This window comes from Varanus komodoensis, unplaced genomic scaffold, assembly GCF_004798865.1.
Source record: "Varanus komodoensis strain SLA01 unplaced genomic scaffold, ASM479886v1 scaffold8, whole genome shotgun sequence".
Taxonomy (NCBI): Eukaryota; Metazoa; Chordata; class Lepidosauria; order Squamata; family Varanidae; genus Varanus; species Varanus komodoensis.
Window position 1 is genome coordinate 23,568,329 of NW_025336481.1, and position 22,112 is coordinate 23,590,440.

The following is a 22,112-nucleotide window of genomic DNA, read 5'->3' on the forward strand; positions in this document are numbered from 1 at the left end:
TTGCATGAATGGCTATTCTATTTGAAGTAAAGATAAGTGTCAGAGAATGAATTAATAAATTCAATTCTTTTCATTTTCATTTTGAGTTGTGAGAAATTTGCTTTTTTGATTGCTTTCACCAAAGACTACCTTTTGAAATCTTGGACCAGACAACATTAGAACAAATATAGCATGGCTAATTAAAATAATGAAAAGACAAACAAATAAAATGATCAAAGTACTGAAATACTACAAAATTCCCACATGCAGAATTACAGGGCAGTGGTGAGCACAAGCTGCTCTCCTCTGTTGTGCAGTGGGCCTCCTCAGAAGACAAAATTATTCCAATAAGACATAGCAAAATGCAAACAAGCAGAGAATTGGTACAATTTTGTTCACTCTAATCCTTAGTTACAAAACAGTATGATCAAAGGGAAAAGTGTGTTCAACATGGCTAGAATACATTCCTTAGGGAAAAAGTTAATACTGAGGGCTGTTCAATTGTCATAGTACTAGGATCAATACAAGACAAGACATGAATCCCACTATTAATAGGACCAAGGTACACAGCTGCTTGTACTTAATACTGTTCAAACTATTATGCCCTGGCTCTTTCTAAAAGCCAGGAGAATGGTCTTGCGATCAATATAAATAAATTTTAAAAAAACAGTGCTCTGCAGGTTAACAAGGAACACATGGAAGTAAAACAAAACCCAAAGCTATGAGATAGGGCAGAGAGTAATCATAATCATACAGAAAAAATAACTTCTATTCATTGGGAGGCCACATAAACTGAAGAAAAAGATGACTTATATTCACATAGCATGCACACAGCTCAAGGTAATACCAAATATTAGGAGTTGCTAGGGAGCGTAATTTTGGAAGGTGTCCATGTTCCTGTTGCTTGGGCTGCCCTACAGACAGGATACTGGGGTCAAGAAGCTCAATCAGTTCAACATCCTCTTGCAGCAGAACTTCCTGTTGCAGGATGGTACAGAGAGCCTCCGAACGAAATCCAACATCCTAAATATGAAGGAAGTAGAAAAATAGTATCAGTTGAGCACATTCACACAAATAAGCATTTTTCAAATAAACATTTTCCATTGCTCTGCAAAGGTTTCTATGTTATTGTTATGTATATGTATAGTGCCATCAGAATACATTACCCTTTACAAGGGTATTAAGAGCTTCCTGCTCTGAGGAATTTACAAACAAAAAATCAACACATGGAAAACAAGCGAATAGGAGGGAAGTGGAAGTAGGGAAGCAAACTGCATTTATTTCAGGCTTGGTGGCTTCAACTAGCACCATTGGGCAAGTGCTTTGGAGAGTCCACACCAGCTTTAAAAATATGTATTTAATGTGTTAAGGCCATTGCTAAAAAGAGAAATTCCAGCTCAAACATCTGCAGTAGCCACAATCTCTCCTTCTTGTGGATTCTTCACACAACGTTCAGTTAAGCTATGGAATTTGCTGCCATAGGAAATAGTGATAGCCACCAATTTAGATGGCTTTAAAAGTGAATTGGAAAATTCATGGAGAGGGAAGTAATCAGTGGCTACTAGCCTTGCTGGCGATGTGCTACCTCCATTATCAGAGGTGGTGTGCCTGCATATACCAATTGTTGAGAAGCTTGGGCAGGCAGAAGTCTTGCACCCATCCTGGTTGAAGGATCCTGTGGAGATGATTTGTCATGGTATGTATGTAGTGGATGGACTATTGATCTGATCCAGAAAGGATTTTTTAATGCCTTTGGGCCCTGTCCCACAACATAGCAATGTTATTTTGGGGACCAGAGGCATCTGAGGGAAAACTGGCACCTACAGTTTGGCATGTTCAGTTCTAGATACTGACAAGAAAAAAGAAGTGCCATTTTCTTCTTTCAAGAAGCTGGTGCTGAAAGGAAATGTGTTAGAGTGGGGAACTCTGAAACCACCTCCCAGTAGCTTGCTCCTGCCAGTGCCCACTGCTCTTCCCTCAACCTGGAAAGTTCACAGGGTAGGTAAAATTCAGCCAGGATGGAGGAGGTAGTGTGTTGGGGTGGGGAAGACTGGAGGGAGATCACATATGACAGAGGGGTGTGTGTGTGTGTGTGTGTGTGTGTGTGTGTGTGTGTTTAAGGTGGGTGGGAAGCAATCACCTAGTGAGCATCCCTGTTGGGAGGTCATGAGCCTCCTCAGGCCAGAATTGTTTTGGAGGCATGTGCTTAGGCACACAGAACTGCAGTAGGGCATGGTAATTAGAAGTTGTGCCAAAGGTGTTGCAATTCTATGGGAACAATCAATAACGGCTACCTAGCTGTTCTTTACTTTAAACTACTTTGCTATACAAGTAGATTGGGAAAATTAACTTGATAGATAGAAACATAGCTATATGTAATTTAGCAATGAGTTTAGAAAAAAGAGGTGGGTGCACTCCCTGTGTGTTACACTGTCATTTCTATTATGAGAATAGGAGAATTTATGTTAACCTTGAGTTTTGGTTCCCTTACTAATGTAATTATTTCTAATACAGATTTGATTGTCAAATACTTTAGATCATTATATAATATGTAGAACAAGCTACAACCTATTAGTCTAGCTTTTAGAAAACGTGGAAAGAAAATAATTTATTAAAGAATCAAACAAAAGATTGTCTGGGAAGGAGACAGATATGTAATAAAGGATTCTCACCAACTGGTGGAGCATATCCTCCTTTTTCCTATATGGTAAAAAAGGAAGCCAGCTTATAAAACTCTCAGCTAGGTTTGACAGGATGTCTTTCTATAAAGAATGAAAAAAAATATATAAACAACTGTTCTAAAAATCACAAGACCATGCATATATTTATTCCATTAGATCCTATGTCTTTTAAACTACTTTCAACATGCTTTTATGCAAGAAGATCTGCCAGAAGTCATGTCACTGCATTTACACACATACTTATTTAAAACTTTTATATGCTCTCCTTTATGTATATTATCTCACGACAGCTTACAACAATTAAAATCAAAGTCCAATAAAACAATCAGTATCACAATATAATATAATAACACAATATATGACCAATAAAAATAAATCAAAAATGACTATTAAAACCATTAAAATACTAATTTTTAAAACTACGTTTAAATAAAAAGGTTTTGACTTGGTGCCAAAAAGCATATAGGCTCAGTGCCAGGCAAACCTCTCTGGGGAATGCATGCCACAGTCTGGGAGCCACTGCAGAGAAGGTCCTACTCCGAGTAGATGTCCTTTTTACCTCCTTAAATTCCTGGAGCAGGGCCTCTCCCGCAGATCTTAAGGGGCATGAGGGCATATAAGGAGATTCCTTCAGGAATCCCGGTCCCAAGTCGTTTAGGGCTTTATAGGTCAAAACCAGCACCTTGAATTGGGCCTGGACTTCAACTGGAAGCCAGTGGAACTGGTAGAGGACCGACGTTATGTGAGAATAACGAATCACCACTGGTCCCCGTCAGCAGCCTGGCAGCTCCATTCTTTACCAGCTAAAGTATCTGGACTGTTTTCAAGGGCAACCCCATGTAGGGCGTGTTACAGTAATCCAACTGGGAGGTTACCAGAGCATGTATCACTGTTGCTCTGTGATTAACTCATTGATTTTTGATTTGCAAAAGCATGGATATTAAGTAATAACAGCAATGTCATTCGCTGGTATCTCTACCAATCTCTCGCCTTTTCTCTTCCCAGCAGATCACAACAAGGGACTTCTAACTACTATATTATGTTAAACCTTCCTAGCAAGCCAACAGTGAGCTGCTTCTCTTGAAATTAGCATATACAATGGTGGAATCTACCTAAGGGAGGTATGCCTAGTGCCAACTCTTAATATATTTCAGCATAGGTCAACCCCTTTTTATTTTCCTGGCATTTTAATTGTTAAATATTAATATTTGATCTTATATTGGTTTTTCTTTATACTGTCATTTGCATACAATGAATTTGGTATTATTTTGTGTTATGTATTATTATTATCTACCTGTTATGGCTGTTTATGATGTTACATTTTGATAGTGGTTCTAAATGTCTGGCTGACATCAATCTGTGTGTATTATGTTTTATAATGCTTTTATTTTTGCTGTACACCATTCTGAGAGCTTTTGCTAATCTGTTCATAAAAGCTTTAAATAAACAAACAAATAAACATATTTATTATTATATTTATATATCACCTTTTTCTTACAATGAACCCAAAGCTGCTTACATCAGTCTCTTCCTCCTACTCTCAATCTTATCCCACCAACAACCACCCTGTAAGGTAGGTTGGACTGAGAGTCTGTGACTGGCTCAAAATCACCCAGTTGGCTCCATGGCTAAGCAGGGACTACAACCCACATCACCTGAGTACAAATCTTATGCTCTTATTCACTACACCACACTGGTTCTCATAGCCCTTTCATATGAAAATATATATGGTTTGTGGTAACACTGTACCCTCATCTGTACAAACTTGCGTCTACACTAAAATCTATCCCAGTGGGTTCTTCTCAGGCCTTCTCCATTAAGCTGCCATGCACAAGAGAGCCATCTTGGCAGTGACCCCAATATTATGAAATTATCTTCCTATGTGCCAAGCTCCTTCTATGGAGGCCTTCTGAGTGAACAGCAAAGATATTTCTGTTTAAAGCTGCCTTCAACTGGATTTGTAATTGATTTATGTAATCAAAGAAACTTCATGAAAGTTTATGTATGATTGTGGCTGTTATGTCTTTATTGCATGCTCCGGTGTGAATGCTTGTTTGTGAAGGGGTAGTCCTAAAAAGCAACTAAAATACATACATGGAGAGACAGATGTGAGGGTGCCACTAGGCTTGCAGCCAGGCTGTGCTTGTATAACTAGTTCTGGCCATGTGAGCATCAAGTATATATAGTAAAAGTACTGTTGCTACAGTCATGAGAATTTCAACTGCCATATAGACAGCTAATATGTGAAAATGACAGTTCCTTATAAGCAAAGCCTGCACACTAGCACCACCTGTCTACAGATCCAGGATGAATAACTGGGCCACCCCACAGATAGCAAAAGTACTTATTCTAAACATCAGACACACCCATATACCTTAATTTGGACCATTTCACGATTATGGGTACATTCAAAGGAAACATATCCCAAAATAATTGTTTACATTAAATCTGAGTAGAGAATCTTTCACTGTCCTGCGAAGGTAATGACACCATGTGTGATAGTCAAACAACTTTACTGAACAAAGAAGCATTAGCAACTTTTTTACTGAAAAATTATTAGACAACACAAATTATTTGGAAATAAGCAGGTATGAGCATTTTTACTGTGGTCATCAGTAATACTATAGGACAAAATGTAAATAGGCCACTGTGTTCCCTTGTACCATCCTCTTCTAATCTTACTGTTGCAAGTATTTAATTTACTGATGATAGTGTGCTCAATAGATTTTTCATTTCTGTCCAAAGGTCTAGAAACTTAATGTCCTAGACATTAGGACATTACTGCAAGAGTGAGGAAATTATTTGAAAAGTCATGTCCAGGATGTAACGACAAAAGTGTCAGAATTACATCCTCTGTAGATATTACATAGAATGGTTATATCAAACAGTGAATTCTGACTGCCCTACAATCACTGGCAAATTAGGGCTTAACCTAGTAGGGCAGAATTTTAGTAGAGGTTCCTAAACACAAGACCATCCATGGTTCAGAAATTTGCAGGTGATGACAGAAGGGAAATGATTAATCTTTCTGTTTCTCAGTCCTCACCTACAATTACCTAGTCCAAATAATTCCTCCCCCAGCCAGCTAGCCAAATTTCGTTTAGTATTGGAGTTCAGCTGGGGAAAACAGCTGGCCAGAGTGCAGTAGCACAAAAATATTAGGAGGGGGAGAGTTAAGCGAGCCCTTCCTTTCTGCCATTTCTCACCTGCAAATGTCCCCTGCCTTAGCATAATGAGGGCACAAAGAACATAATGTATTGTTCTGCCCTTAGTACAATGCTGACAATGAATTAGTGTTCTTCAGCAGTTTTACTGTACAGGGAAAAAAGTCTCAGAAGCAGAATTAAAAATGGACTAAGAATAAACACAAGTGGTAGGCACCCACTGTATCCTCATGTACCGGATTTTATGAACCTGTACCAGAAGTGTTTTGCTGTTTTTATTTATGTCCGTATTTTTCCTTAACAACTTTTATATTTGTTGGCTTCACTGGCTTACATAAGCAATTCTACTACATCATGCCATATGTAAGGCTGAGTAAAAATGCCACATTTTTTCAGAATGCATTGACCAGATGTTACGGTAATCTTGTTGCCAGGGTACTGCGAGTGCTTCCATCCTGCAGTTATGGACAATGGAACTTGTTCAGCATGTAGCTAAGCAGCCTTCCCCAACCATGTTTTAGACTTTAACTTCTATCAGCCAGAGGCTCCACAACCAGTTGCTCAGGATGTGGGAATTGTAGTCCAGTACCTCTGGACCTCATCTCTGGGGAAGGCTAAGCTAGAACCTGTCTACTGAAAGCACAACTTTCCGCTAAGGAAAGAAAGAGAAAGGCAGGAAGAAAATAACAGCACTCAGCATACTTATTTATTCTAATTAGTTGCAAAGGATGTATCATAAAACTGATGAATTTCTAACAAAAAGCAAGTTCATGCAACCAGCAAAAGGATTTAGCAGATGCCCTACGATTCGCACTTTAAATGGGGTCACTATGCTTGGCCTACATTGCTAGCTATCAGGTACATGCACATGTTAGATCCCTTGTGGGAACCTCATCTTTGAAACTTTAGTGCCCAAGTGCAGAAAAAAATGTCGGAACAATTTTTCACAAGAACTTTGTAACAAGAAGGTACCTGGGCTCTTTGTAAGAGGCAACTCCACACTGCCTCAGTTTTTGCCCATATTTACAACGCAAAGTGACTTGGTTCACAGTACATGACAACCCATTGTGGGTAACTAACCACAGTGAAATGCTATATCATTGGAACCCAGACTGCTTCCCATATGGTGGTTTATTTTTTGGCAACAACCCAGCCTGACAAACCATGGCCCTCTGACCCCTTCCAACTCTACCATTCTATGATTCTTTCAATGCCTGTGGAAAGATCTGCTCCTTTTGAAGATAAGCCTGGGAAAGCTTATCTATAGCCTGAAGCAATGCTTGCTTGTTTGCAGTGATAAAGGGAAAGAAGAGTTGATAACTTGAAGACAAAAGGAGTTGGGCACTGACAATTATAATGCACCATATTGGATAAAAGAAAGAAGTTAACATTGCTATTTTGTGTGTGTGTGCGGGGGTTAATTTATCACATCCTCCTTTTCCCTGGTCTTGCTGGGACACCTGGTTAATTGGTAGATCCTTCTTGCTTCGGCATGTGAACAAGGTAATAAGGCTTTCAGACTTTCCTATTGTTTGTGATAGATAGGATTGCTACTTTAATAATTAATTGAGACTGAAATGAAGTTGTCCCACAACTACAGGAATGAAGAAAATAGGATCTTTCTGCTGCTCACTATGACTAATCTGTGGCAGTGGGGAAAATGGGAACTTTGCCCAACTTTTGGCCTCAGTATCACCCTAACAATTGGATGAACAACTGGAATCTAAACAACAGATAATTATAATAATAATGACAGTATGATAGATAAAAATTAATGTAGCAGCTAAATTACAAAACTGTCTTACTTTCTGAATGGTATTTGGATCCATGTCTTTTTGTCCCTCTTCGGATGTGCATTCTTCTGATTTTTGCAGCAATGGTGAGCATATTTCAAAATCAGTGCGTCCCAAGTCCTGCAAGTACTGATAAAGTGGTGAATTCTGAAAAAGTAAGTTTTAATTGGTTTGTGTATAAAATATGTCTGATACACAATGCTTACAATTTACTCAAGCACAGTATGTATACGCTCTCCATAGCAGATCAAAATTTCTTCTATGACTCAAAAAGAACTCGCTCTGTGGATGCTACTCAGACACCAATTTTATCTGCTTCTGTGAAACAGCAACATGGCATAGCATGGTTAGGGGGAATCTAGTGTTCCAACAAGGAAACCTCTAATTGACTTGTATCACTGCTGAGAACAGGTGTTATTCCTGGCAGGAACAACTACTCCGATGACATTGCTATTCATGAAGAAAAAAAAAAAAAAGCTACACACCTTGGAGTACTCTGAAACAGGTTTTTTCCAGCACAGAAAATGAAGGTCAACGACTAGGTCATAGCATGACATTTATGGACAGTGGGAGAGGTTTGTCCACTTAGCTCCTAATTAACATACCTTACACATATCTATACATCATTCAACAGTCAGTAACATCATTCTACTTCTGCTTAAAAAAAATAAAGTAGCATACACTGAAAAAGGGAGCCTTAGAAGTCAGATACTGGTGTTCCCATTGGACTTTGCCACTCAAAGAAATTGCTTTAGTCCTGGCATTAACCTTCACATTCCTGTAAAAATCAGGTGAAATGGCATACATGTATATAGTATATCTAGTTATATCAGTGATCATGGATAACAAACATATAAGATAGGTCTTATAGGTTTTCTGTGCAACATTATCTCCATGCTGCAGACAGAAGCAAGATTTCAACCAAGGACTTCCAGATTCAAAGTTCACTTTGGATCAGCTCTCTGGCCTCAATTTTCTCTGTGCAGACCATTAAAATTACTGTACTTGAATATTTTATAACTGCAAGTAATAACTTATCATCATAGTGTTGCAGTAACAGCAGAACCAGTTCTTGAGGTAAGACTATGTCCACCATAGGCCCTTATATCTGTACCTTCCAAAGCTCTTAACCTATGGACTTAATTCTCCTTTTCTCTAGCCCTGTTCCCATGCCTTTAAAGGTAGTTTCAACATGATGGGCAAAACCTAAGAAACAGCCTTTTTGCATACTCTAAGTAGGGGACAAAGTAGTTTCAGCATCCCTTCTGTAAGGTTATTAACAAGTCCCAACATCAGTAGCTGACCATAGCAGCTACATGTATTGCTAACAGGTCTGGTGAATTTCTTGACCAATTGTTTTGTTTTCATTAGTTTGGTGTCTTCATTTGGTGAACTGTTGCTTTGTTTTCATTGTTTCTTCTCTTATAGATCCCATTTCACCAGCCCTCTAACCTTCTCTATTGCTGCATCATGTACCCAGGTGAGCAGAGCAAGGAGGTGCTAACTCCTCCCTGTTTACCCACACAGGTCTCAGCTGCACATAGCAGATCAGCCACCTCACCCACTATTAACTCATTGATTGAAGGAGGTATTGTGCACTGATCTGGCATTTAAAGGCAGCATCCAGAGACTCAAGGGTAGGCTGATAGGGCAACCACCAAATCTGCAATTGTGAGAGGGCTAGAATATAGCACTATCATTTACTCTCTGGGTTTTGTTCCCTTACCTAGCTAGTTCTCCACTCAATACCAAAGCTCCCTCTACCCATCACTTCACCAATTGATCCCTCATCAGGACCCCCCCCCCCACCCATGTTCCATAACCTCCTTCCACTACAAATACTCAAGGCCTGTGAAGGAGGAGCAAGCTGCCTCCCAGAACAGTCTACAAAAAATTGACATACAATGCAAAAGTGGCTATGTTGATCATAATTCTCAAGTCTATATTAGGTTAATAAAGTAAGCCAACTCAAGGATAAGATGGAGGAGGAGATGTAAGCTGCCTTGAGCCCTTTGCAGAAAAAAGGCAGGATAAATCGGGAAAAAAAAAAAAACTGTCACCAGATCTCTTAAGCAGGGAAGCAGGCAGGAAGAGGGAAAATAGAACTTTTAAAATGCTGATTTTAAAGTTTGCAGGCTGAGAATTTGAATGCCTGTAGCCCCCTTTCCCTTTTTTTTAACACTTTAACCATACAGACTACATTACTTCAACATCAAGTCAGCTTTTGCTCTCCCCTGTTCCTACTCCCACTTCTGCTTTTTGTAGCATCTTACCTGAGGCACAGAACTGGAGATGCTTTTATTTTAAAAGTTTTTGATTTTGCCTGATAAAAATATTACCAGAATATGATTTTTGGCAAGATCAAATATTTCTTAATAAAACTGAACTGCTCTTTGAGCTATAATTCAGAAGATGAACAGATAAAAAAACAGTAAACAATCAAAGTTTGTGAGACAAAGAAGATATTTACAGAAAAACATTGTAAGGATTTTAAAATCAAGATTTAACTTACTATTGATTGATTCTCTATTATCACATTATCTATGTCTACATTTATTTAACACATTTGTCACACTACTGCAATATTAAAATTAATCTGTTTTAACAAATACAACTGAAACTAAGTTACACATGTGAATAGCTAGTAGCCCAATTCATTGTAATAGCTGCTAAAATCAAAACCACACCTAGGTAATTTCTGCTGATGCATTATAAAAGGAAATGACTAAGACTTTCTCTTTCAGGTTTCCTCCCTCTCCCACCCTATCACATCAAATGTGGATATAACCTTTTATTAACTCTTAACTACATAAACAGTGCAACTTAAAAACCGCATGCAGATTAAAGTACGGTTAACAACCTTGCCTAAAACCACAGCAAAGCTAAAGACCATAGCTAAAACACAAATAAAAGAATACACTCCCAACAACAATCTTAATCTAGATACTCTCTTTGTCTAGCATTTTCTGTCTAGGTAACAACAATATAAACCCAGCTAATAACTGAAATCAATATCAGCAAAGTTTATGCATAAACACACACAAAACTTACAGGCAATGTAATCCTTGTCTCCTGGAAAATGTGATTCCACCTCACTCTCAGATACTCTTGTAACGCATCTGAAAGAATTTCGTCCACCTCCCCATTTCTTTCTACCTGTGTCTCCAGGGTGACTGGAGCAGAAAATCAGAAGCATCAGTCAGAGAAACTGCACCTGTACTCTTGCACAGGCACATTTTCCTGGCACTATCAGCAGAAGCATCCAGCAGCAACTCACTCCTGTTACTGTATGATAGGAGGAACCAAGAATCATCTGATGGATTCTTAAAGGCTTTTAGGAAGTGAGTGCCTAAAAGAAATAATGCACATCAATATTACATAAAATCCTTTGCAAAAAGTTGCCAAGCAACTGTATTTAAAGGTCTTAGTCATATTCCCTTGACTCATAATCATTCAGGCCTCCTTATTATCGAGCAAATTACTCATAAATACCCTCTCAAATGAATACAAGTCAGTGATTCAGAAAATGTACATGTTATATGCACTTCTAATTATGAAAATTATCTTTTTTATTAAGCATTGCATTTTCTCCATACTAGCTCTCACTCTGTTTCAATTAAAAAAATACACACATACCTAAAATTCAGAATCTCCTTACAGCCATATGCTACTCCATTTAAATAAATGCAAGGTTTTAGGATCATATAATTTGAATAACTTGAATTTCTTTCTTGATTTTACTCCAACTCTGACAATGATCAATATATAATTCTATTAGTATTCCACTAGCAGAGTAATTTAACATCTAGATTTGTAAAATATAGGGTTTTTTGTTGCATCCCTTTGATGTCTCATAACAGATCACCATTATAATTTCTATGGAACTTGTAAGTAGAAAATAACATGGAGAAAATAAAATTGGGTGTGTGTTGGGTGTACAGTTAGGGGGGTTGTCTTAAGACTACAGTTGAACCTTGACTTTCATGGGCTTTAATTTTCATGGATTTGCTTATTCATGAATTTGCCATCAATAATTAAATGGCAATTATTTTGGCATTTTGCAGACTAATGTGAAAAACTGTCACCACCATACAGAGAAAGCAAAAGGAGAGAGAAGGTAGCCTCCAAAGCATGCCATCTTGCCCTTCTTCCCTTTCAGAGGAAAATCTCTCTGGCATTTCCTCCATGCAAAGTGGAGGCACTGATGAGCAAAAGAGAGGGTGGGGAATAAGAACATTATTTGTTAGTTGCGAAGTCGTGTCCGACCCATCGCAACCCCATGGACAACATTCCTCCAGGCCTTCCTGTCCTCCACCATCCCCCAGAGTCCACTCAAGCTCACACCAACTGCTTCAGTAACTCCATCTAGCCACCTCATTCTCTGCTGTCCCCTTCTTCTCTTGCCATCTATTGTTCCCAGCATCAGGCTCTTCTCCAGTGAGTCCTTCCTTCTCATTAGGTGGCAGAGTATTTGTGTTTCATCTTCAGTATCTGGCCTTCTAAAGAGCAGTCAGGGTTGATATGCTCTAGGACTGACCGGTTTGATCGCCTTGTAGTCCAAGGGATTCGTAGGAATCTTCTCCAGCACCACAATTCAAAGGACTCAATTCTTTGGTGCTCAGCCTTCCTTATGGTCCAACTTTCACAGCTATACATTGCAACTGGGAAAACCATAGTCCTGACTATACGCACTTTTGTTGGCAGGGTGGTGTCTCTGCTTTTTAGTATGCAGTCTAGATTTGCCATAGCTTTCCTCCCAAGGAGCAAACGTCTTTTAATTTCTTGGCTGCAGTCCATAAGAAAGTAATAAATGAAGAAGAGCCCTCTTCCAAGGCCTGGAGATCAGACCAAGGTCATAGAGCGAGAGGGAGAAACAATTCAGTACAGGTATGGTCAACAGTATTAAGAGTCAAGGTTTAGCGGGGCAAGGCTAGAGATATTCACAGTTTATCCACTTTTGCAGGGGTCCTGTGCCCCCAACCCCCGCAAATGTGGACGGCCATCTGTAATAAAGAATCATGCTGCCCCAAGAAGGTAAATACAGTTTTACAATGATTTACACACAGCTTTTTCAGTAAATACAGGGATGCAGAATGGAGTTTTGATGAATCAAGTAAGGTTTTGTCACCCATCCTCAAGAGGCAGAAACGGAACTAGAATGAACGCAAGACAACTAGAGGAAAAAAGATTTTTTTTTAAATAAAACAAAAATGAGAATATGTGCCTTCTTTTGGCTAAAGGCCTCTTTAGTACACTAAAAAGAAGCCTAAAAAGGAATATGAGTGGTATTATCCTTTGTCCTAAATTGTTCAAGTTGCATTATTTTGTAATGTGCCTCTTTTATATTTGTAACTGTTAACTTTTCATAATGTAGTTATTTCATGAATTTAGTATCAAAATTCAGTAAAATAGTCTAATATTTTATCTAGCCTTACTATAGAGGAATACATTAATCATGGTTAGTATTTCAAAAATCATTTTTCCAATTGTTTTGGGTTATTTTACTGTTGCAAGCATCTAAACTGTCAAAAGTCTGCAGTTTTGTATCATTGAAAAATTTACTGTTCACCTAGAATGTTCTTATTCATTAAAAATAAAGCTTATGTTTCATAATGCAATGAATATTTCTCAAAATTCAACAGTGTTACAATTATGCCAAATATCCCAGAAAGAGTAATTTTGAATAAAGAAAAGATACTAGGATCAACACTACAAAACTTCTATTCACTACTGCTAAAAGTCAGGCAGAAATCAGGCAAGTCTTAGGCCATTGGATGGGGAATGCTGGGAGTTACAGCGGTTTATTTTCTATTTAAAGATGCTCTCTTAGGTAGCAAAAGAAATCTTGTGTTGTCCAATTCCTTTAACAAAATCAGGCAACCACCTACTGAACAAGAAGCTGTTTCTACCAAATTTAAGGTAGTTTTGAAATGGCATAAGGAAAAGATACACCTAAGTCTTTTGCCCTCCAGTGCTTATATAGATATTTCAGCCATTAAAGTGGTTAAGAATGATGAGAATGATACAAGGATCTCCTTAATGGAGGGCAGTGCTGCTTTTTAAGGAAAATACCCCTTGGAATATATTATGAATAATATAGTATTATACAATTACTGACTAATCATGTCAAAAAAATGAACAGGTATCAGATTACACATAGAAAGAAACAAAGATGGGCTGATGATACCCAGCTCTACCTCTCGTTTTCCACCAATCCAGGTGAGGCAGTGGCTGTGCTGAACCGGTGCCTGGCCGAGGTAATGGGCTGGATGAGGGCCAATAAACTGAAGCTCAATCCAGACAAGACAAAGGTCCTGTTGGTAGGTGGGTCGAGACTCAGGATGAGGGACCTGGACCTTGTCCTGAACAGGGTTGCACTCCCTCTTAGGGACAGGGTTCACAGCTTGGGAGTGCTCCTCGACCCAGAGCGAACATTAGAAGCTCAAGTAACAGCGGTGGTGAGGAGCGCCTTCCTTCAGCTTCGGCTGATCCATCAGCTGCGTCCCTACCTGGAGAACGACTGCCTGGCGACTGTGACACATGCACTGGTAACTTCCCGATTAGACTTCTGTAATGCGCTCTACGTGGGGCTGCCCTTGAAGACGGTCTGGATACTTCAGTTGGTGCAAAATAGAGCTCCCAGGTTGCTGACAGGGACTGGGCGTTGTTCTCATATAACCCCAGTCCTTTGTCAGCTTCACTGGCTCCCCATTGAAGTCCGGGCCAAATTCAAGGTGTTGGTTATCACCTATAAAGCCCTCAATGGCTTGGGACCTGGTTATCTAAAGGAGCGCCTGCATCCATATATGCCCTCCCGCCCCGAGATCGGCAGGGGAGGCCCTTCTCCGGGAGCCCTCTGTGAAGGATAGTAGGACGGTGAGTACCCGGAAGAGGGCCTTCTCTGCGGTGGCGCCCCACCTATGGAATGCGCTCCCCAGAGAGGTCCGCCTGGCTCTGTCGTTATTTGTTTTTCAGTGCCAGGCCAAGACCTTTTTATTTAAATATTTTAATTGTTAATCAGTTGTTTTATTTGTGGTTTTAAATTATGGTCAAGAAACTCCAAATTTTTAATGTTATTCTATTCTTTATTTTCTTTGTAAGCCACCCCGAGGCTTCAGTGATGGGTGCAGCATAAAAATGTTATAAATAAATAAATAAAATATTGTTACTTTTGCAAACTGTATTTTGTTCTGGTGTCTCAAGCATCCCACTTGCATGTAGAATGTTTCCATTAGCTCCAAAATGTAACCAGTTAAGAACATCAAGGAAAATACCCTTGAGTGTTCATGGACAACATTTCTAGTAACATCATTTTGACATTATAAGAACTCTCAAAAGAAAAAAATGTGGTTGCAGTAGGAAACACTTAGAAAACTACACAAAATGGTGAAGATATTTTTATTTGCATAAAATTATGCAATACAACTGAAAGAAAAACATACAATTAAAATTATACTAAAGCATAGTGCATCCCAACACCGGGATCACTGGATACATACTAAATCATTTAATCTTCAAGAGGCTCTGTTCCCCTTCCAAAATTGCAAGCAATCTTACGAAGATTCAAAGCCTTTCCCTTTTATTAACACATTCTCAATAAATATTCCCCAAGTATCATCAAAAGTATTGTTATATAGCTTTTCATATCACAAGTTATCATTAATAGCTATATTCCAAACCTCTGTGTATTGATCACTCAGTGGATAATCATGTTCTACTTTCCAATTCTCTGCTATAATTTTATCTCACAGCTGTTAACAAATTTGCTATTAATTCTTTAATCTTCTGTATAAAATATTGACGATAATGCAATTCCAGGATTTACTTAAGTATTTAAACTCACTATTTTACTACTCTCTTTAAAACACTTTCTAAAATTACATTATATATTCACATTCCCACAACATATGCAAATATGTATCCACTCCCCAACCACCTCTCCAAGATAAATTAGAATATTTTTAAAAGTCCATATGATTACATTTTACTGGGTTTAGCTACCATTCCATGCCAGTTTATAGAAATTTTCCTTTATTCTTACTGGCATACATTTTAATATTCTCTTACATTACCTAATTTCCCAATCTTCATTAACATATTCCTTCTTAAATCTGTTTCCCATATTGCTTTTAAAGGATCATATTGGTCCTCCTCTTCTAATAATATCTTATGAATTTTACTCACTATCTCTTTCATCTGCATATTCTCGTTTTTCTTTTCTCTCATATCTTCAAATGGAGTATAATCTCTACATTTTAACTTCAAATTTATTCCTAATATTTCTCTTCCTTTATCACAATAAAATAACATCATCTCTGATTTATTCCAATTTCTCTGAAAACCCGTAATCTCTCCAATGTAGAAGACAAAAATGTAGAGGACAAAATAGACAAAAGGTGTGGTACTGCTGTTGAACTGGGGACTCAGGAGATCCAGTTCTAGCTCTCACTTGGCCATGAAGCTTACTGGGTGAGTTTGGGCCAGTCACTCACTCTCAGCCTAACCTACCTCACAGGAGTGTTGTTTTGAGGATAAAATGGAATGGAGGAGTTGTTTGTAAGCCATCTTGGGTTTCTCACAATAGAAAACAAATCAAAATATAAATGCAATATAATAATAATGGTGGTTTGCCAATTGAATTTAATAATATAGCTTGTTACAGTGGACATACTATATTACTGTAAAATCCATATAGTGTAAATCCTTTGTTAGATCAACTAAATTATCACAAAAATGTTCAAGCTTCAGAGATTCCCATCAAGCAAGCTGTTACAAAACTCAGATTGGGGTGTATGTGGGGATGCAGTGGGGGGAGGGTGACTGGTAGCTTTTTTCCTACCAACACACCACCTCATATCTGCTTGGGTAACATCTCACCTGATAAAGCAGTGTAGAACTTTTCTGATGTCTACCATGGCTGTCTTTGTTTTTGTATAAGCATTATGTAAAGAATCCTGTACAGTTTGCTAGTGGTCATTAACTGTTGCTGGCAACTAGCATTTCATTACATACTGGTGGGGCTGAGGGAAGGATCTTGTGTCCATTGTTTTGAGACAGTGTTTCTCCAAGTTCATGGCTGTTTGATCCCCTATACTTCACTGGCATATTTTAAGTAAAACAGACATCACAAAACACTGGCAGTGTTCTCAACTTGGAAGGAGAAGGGTGTCTCAGAAACCTCCTCCTGCTCCAGGAAGCTGGGAATACTAATTATCCGTATTATGGTTCCGTAAGTACCTCTACTAGGAGCAAGGGGATATGATCATCTGTGGATATAACCTGTATAAGAAAGACAGGAAAGTACTGAAGCTGGTGTTGTCCTCTATATTAAAGAGGACACAGAATCCTGCAAAACTGATAATCTAAAATGACTTCTCTGCAGAAGCCATATGGGTGAAAATTCATGGCTCCAAAACTAAATTAGTCAAAGGAATATACTATCATTCCCCCAGACCAGAATTCTCAGGATGATCTTGATATGGGAATTGAAATCAGAAAGGTCTCGAACAAAGGCAGTACTGTAATAATGGTGAACTTCAACTACCTACACATTGACTGGATAAATACATCTCTGACAGAGATTAATTTTCTCAATGTCTTAAATAACTGTGCCCTAGAGGAGTTGGTCATGGAGCCAAGCAAAGGGAAAGCAATCTTGGATTTAGTCCTAGGCAGGGTTGCCTAGGTCATAGTGCAGGATTTAAATGTTGCTGAGCCATTAGGAACAGTGACCACACTGGTATCAGATTTAAGATGCAGTTAGGTAGAAAAGTGCCAGAGAAGTCAAATAAAGCTGCATTTGACTTCAAGAGAGGAAACTTCTCAAAAAGGAGGGAACTGGTAAAGAAGAAGCTGAAAAGGGGATTACTCAAAAACACTAATAGAACCACAGAAAATATGCATACTGCAAGTGAGAAAAGGTAACACAAAGCCCAGGAAATCACCAGCATGATTCACACATAGAGTCAAGGAAGCTATTAGGAAGAAGAAACCAACTTTCAAAAAATTAAAGTCTTGCTCAAATGAAAACAAACGGATGGGACCACACACTTGCACAAGGTAGATACAAGCAGATTATTAGAGAAGCAAAGAATCAGTTTGAGGAGTGCACAGTTAACAATAGCAAAGCTAACAATAAAGAATTCTTTGATTATATCAAAAGAAAGAAAGCAACTGAGGAAGTAGTTGGGCCACTGGATGATACAGGCAGTCCCTGGGTTATGAACAAGTTCTGTTCCTGAGAAAACAGAAATTTCTCTTTAAGTTGAATTTGTATGTAAGTCGAATCACATATAGTTGGCACTTCACATTTGTGGGGGTTAGGGGCAGAAGACACCTGTGAAATTAGGAAAACCATCTCAACCCCCTCCTTCACTGCCCAAACTCACCAGTGGCTCCTCTTTGCAGCAAGGAAATGCCAGAGAGATTTCTCTCCCTGAATTAGAGGGGTAGGAAGGCATGCTTTGGCGGACTCTCTACTTTTTCACTTCCTCTATCTCTATGGTGATGTTTTGGAGGTCTTCCCTCTCTCCACTTTCACTTCCTTTCTCTCTAAGGTGATGATGATTTTATGCAGTAATTTTAAAAAATTAACAGGCTTAATGACAGTTCATTTGGAAATATGCGTTCTTCATAACTCAGGTGTTTGTAGCTCAGGGACTGCCTGTAATGGAGTTAAAGGGGCACTGAGTGTGGACAAGGTGATTGCAGAGTAGCTATATTAATTCATTTTGTCAGTCTTCATAGTAGAGGACAGGGAATAGATAAATGTCCCCTGAGCTTATGTATTCTGGAAGGGAGTCTTAGGAATTAGGCCAGATAGTACTCACAAAAAGATGGAATTCTCTACCTTACAGACAAAATGAAAACCAGCAAATCACCTGGTAATCAGAGAATTCAAGCATGAACTCACTGTCTTTCCTACCAAAATATTTAACATGTCCCTAAAATTTATCCAGAGGATTGGAGAATGGCCAATGTCACACCAATTTTTTTGAAAGGGATTCAGGGGGGATCCAAGAAATTACAGGGCAGTTAGCTCAACATACATTTTGAGTAAACTTCTTGAAGGCATTATAAAGGTAGAAACGGTAAGCACATGGAGGGACAAGCCCTGCTGGAAGAAGAAAAAAATCAGCCTTTTTTCAACAAGGGGATGTCCTGTCTCACTAATCTACTGGATTTCTTTGAGTGTAAACAAGCATGTACACAGGGGTGATCCAGTAGACATTGATTACTGTTTTGTAGTCATTATTTTTGTTTTTTTAATTTTCAGTAAATATTTAAAATTTTTGTTGGGTACAGACAATGTGGGAAATCTAAAAAAAAAAAAAACAAAAGCTCTCAATGTCTTCCTCACTGCCATCCCTGAGAAGTAGGGAGGATACACTTGTTCTTTTAACTCCAAATACTATAGTTTTGTGTAACATCAGAACCAGTCCACTATCTGATGTTCAATTATACTTTTACCTAAGTGCATGAAAGACATTTTCATACATTTCCAGATGCCATATTCTATTTAAAATCACACCTAATTTTCTAATTTGTCCAAGATAATTAAAATAAAGCAGTAGCATTTGTATAGTTGCTCTATTACACATCTCATCAGAAGGACTATAAATAAGTTGGGGAGTGTGTGGAGCAAGGTATACTATACAAAAGTAAGATCTTTGACCCTTTTCTGTAAAATGTTTTACAAAATGGGGAGTTGTGTATATAGATACACAATAGTGGAGGTTTTATCACTCCACACTGCAAACACCAACAGTATTTCTTTTAATAAAATGACTTCTGCCTCACTGACTGGAAAGGAATCTATCACCCTCAAGTACAAATTTCACTTGTACTCTTTGGCAGGCCAGCAGCAGCTTATTAAGCTTATGTTTATTATGGCATAAGCACTACAATTCCCCACCTACCTATGCAGCACATGTATACTCGTAACTCAGCATGACATTTATGCATTTAATAGCATTTGTCTGCAAAAGCTTATGCCACAATAAAACCATTATTCTTTTAGGTACCCCAGGAGTATTGTTTTTCCTGTAAGAGATTAACACAGCTAACCCTCTGAAAATTAGCTTAAATTGAAAGAGAGCCACCACCATGGAATATGGGGCAGCCCCAACTGGCCAGCACATGCCTTTCTTTCCATATTTAGGCCACGATCCTATCTACATACACTGACCTTGCAGTAAGTTCCACAATATTCAAAGGGATTTACTTCCAAGTAGATAGACATTCGTAGGCTTAGTCTGTTAGCCACCTCCTTTCGTCTATGCCCCCCTTCCAACACACATCCCTTAAGAACCAGGGCTTAAACCTGATCCTCCCTTCCCTTTTTGGGGCGAGGTTTCAAGACAAGGCACAATTCAGGACCTTATCCCTCTGTCAGAACCTCCTCTCAGCAACCACCGGCGCGGGCCCTGGAACAAACTCTAAGCACCGCAACTCCCCTCCCACATGCCCCGACTCAGTTCCGTTGTCCACGCCTTTGTGGGCAAAAGCGGCGCGGACTCGCTGGGGACGTGCAGAAACCTTCACCAGGCCCTTTCGCTAGAGCACCCACCTCAAATACCACTTCGTCGTCAAACTCCGGTGTCATCCTTCTCCGCCATCCGTGCCGCTGTTCCCAAGCACGATGGGAAACCGAGTTCGCCGAGCCTCGGCTGTAAAATCGCCCACGTACAGTCGAAGAGCGGCCTCCAGAAAACTACACTTCCCAACAACCACCGCGGGAGAGGGAGGGGAAGAACGAGAACGGCTAGTGCCCTTTGTTGAACTGCGCTGCGCTGATTGGAGAAATCTTGGAGCCGACCGGAGCGAGGAAGAAGAAGATGAAAGGGAGCCAGGAGCCGAATGATATGTGAGTGTGCTGGCGGCTCTTGGCCTGTAGGGGGCTTTGCGTTGCGGTACGCCGCAGAATCCGTGCTAAGCGCAAGCAGCCGTCGAAGCTGGTTCCGTCAGTCCGTGAGGCAGCCTCTTTGCTGTGGGAATGGTATACGGGAGCCCCAGAAACAAGCTGTGCTTCTCAGCAGCCGCCGGGGCAGCGCAGCGGACTTTTCTCTCCTCCTGCTCCTCAACAGCCGTTATGCCTTAACAAGGGGCTCCAGGGGTGGTGAGGAAGGCGCATGGGAGGGAGGCACCATGAGCTCAGCCGGTGAGTGCCCGACGGCGGGATGAGCGGCGCGCGGAGAAAAGTTGAGGGGAAGTTCTTCTCCCTCGCCTGCCGGTCTCCGCCAGAGCCAGATGCGGCCAGCCAAGGTGCAGACAAAAACCCAGACCCAGAGAGGAGGGGGCTGCTCGGCCGGAGGCAGCTGAATAGACAATGCAAGGAAGCAGCTTCAGCTCCTTTCTCCCCCGCCTCTTGGGTCCTTCTCTCCTTAAAGCCCCGAGAAGGGAAGGCAGGGAATTTGCGAGTGGGGGGTCATTTAAACTTCCTTCAGCCTTTTCCTCGTGCAAGCGCTTCCGATCTCGCCTCTCGTCTTTGCTCTTTCCGCTCTTTTTCTTGGGTGAGAAGCGAGGATCCCACTCGAGGAGGCCACGCAACGCCTGAGGGGGTCCTGAGCCCCCGCCGTCTTCACCCCCGCCCCGCCAGTTTATTCTCACCCCTCTTTCCTTAAGGACTCCCCACCTCTTCCGAATACCCCGAGACAGCAGCGAGGGTCAGACGGAGAGCTCTTCTTCCTCCTGAGGGTTTTGGGAAAACTGCATTTTCCTCGTATTTGAAATCTGCTTTCTCAGAATCCCAACAAGTTGGGAGTAAGCAGATCCACAGTTCCTGCCTCGTGTAGTTGGAAAGGAATCCAAACTTTTTTCTTGAGAAGGCAGAAATGAAAGGGAATGTATCTTTTATTTCCTCCCCCACTTTCCTCCCGCATGCGGTGGTACCCGAAAGTCAAGGACTCTGTTGTTGTTTTTCCTCGGAGAGGAAACTAACTGGTTGAATAGTGTGTAAGTGTGTAAATTTATGTTCTGTTGGTATAGTGCAATTGGGTAAAGTACGCGGATAGTGGCTGACTTTTACTGGACCATCTTTTGTTGAAAGAATGTGCAGCAAGCTTTCTAGTTGTACAGAATGCAGCATTGGAAAACGGCTGAATTATTGCTCATGTTCTCTGCTCATGTTCTCCTGTGGAAGCTTCAGGCTAATAGTTGCCATTTCAGTAATAAATAACGCCCCAAATGAACTTTCTCATATTCGAACTTTGCCATGGGAATCAGTTAGAGAAGTTTTTTCACAATAAAGGTTCCTTGTCTGTCTACCTAATTTCTGGCATGCATTTTTGGTAAACTTTAACGCTTACTATCATGATTTGGAAAACAAAGACATATATTATTTTTATACAATGGCCCCAATTAGGGAGAACAAAGTCTGCTTTAGTTCAGATTATATGCTGTGGGGAAATTATGCTTAATGGTTTTCAGGCAATAGTACTCCATTTTAAAAGAGTTAATAATTTATTTTCTACCTATCTGTTACAATAGGTAATTTG

At 39.9% G+C, this 22,112-nt stretch overlaps 2 protein-coding genes across 9 annotated transcripts in view; one reads left to right on the forward strand and one right to left on the reverse strand.

Moving 5' to 3' along the window:
- The window catches only part of VEZT (vezatin, adherens junctions transmembrane protein), a 37,794-nt gene extending 17,468 nt beyond the window's left edge, over nt 1-20,326 (reverse strand). For 2 of the 5 annotated variants that reach the window (XM_044455535.1, XM_044455534.1), the window contains exons 1-4: nt 20,186-20,326; nt 7,630-7,764; nt 2,652-2,741; nt 827-1,002 (exon numbers count right to left, since the gene is read on the reverse strand). In XM_044455535.1, coding sequence (XP_044311470.1) covers nt 827-1,002; nt 2,652-2,741; nt 7,630-7,764; nt 20,186-20,221 — 437 coding nt within the window. In that variant the 5' untranslated portion in view covers nt 20,222-20,326. Of the gene's footprint in view, nt 1-826; nt 1,003-2,651; nt 2,742-7,629; nt 7,765-10,668; nt 11,890-16,494; nt 20,155-20,185 lie in introns of those variants that run through there. The other 3 variants (XM_044455537.1, XM_044455538.1, XM_044455536.1) reach the window with 3 other exon arrangements.
- Nucleotides 20,327-20,523: 197 nt separating this feature from the next.
- FGD6 (FYVE, RhoGEF and PH domain containing 6) overlaps nt 20,524-22,112 on the forward strand; it is a 63,338-nt gene continuing 61,749 nt past the window's right edge. For all 4 annotated transcript variants that reach the window (XR_006417121.1, XM_044455529.1, XM_044455530.1 and 1 more), the window contains exon 1: nt 20,524-20,776. Coding sequence is in view for 3 of the 4 variants with exons in the window: in XM_044455529.1 (XP_044311464.1) it covers nt 20,764-20,776 (13 nt within the window). In the remaining variant the exon portion in view is untranslated. The remainder of the gene's footprint in view (nt 20,777-22,112) is intronic.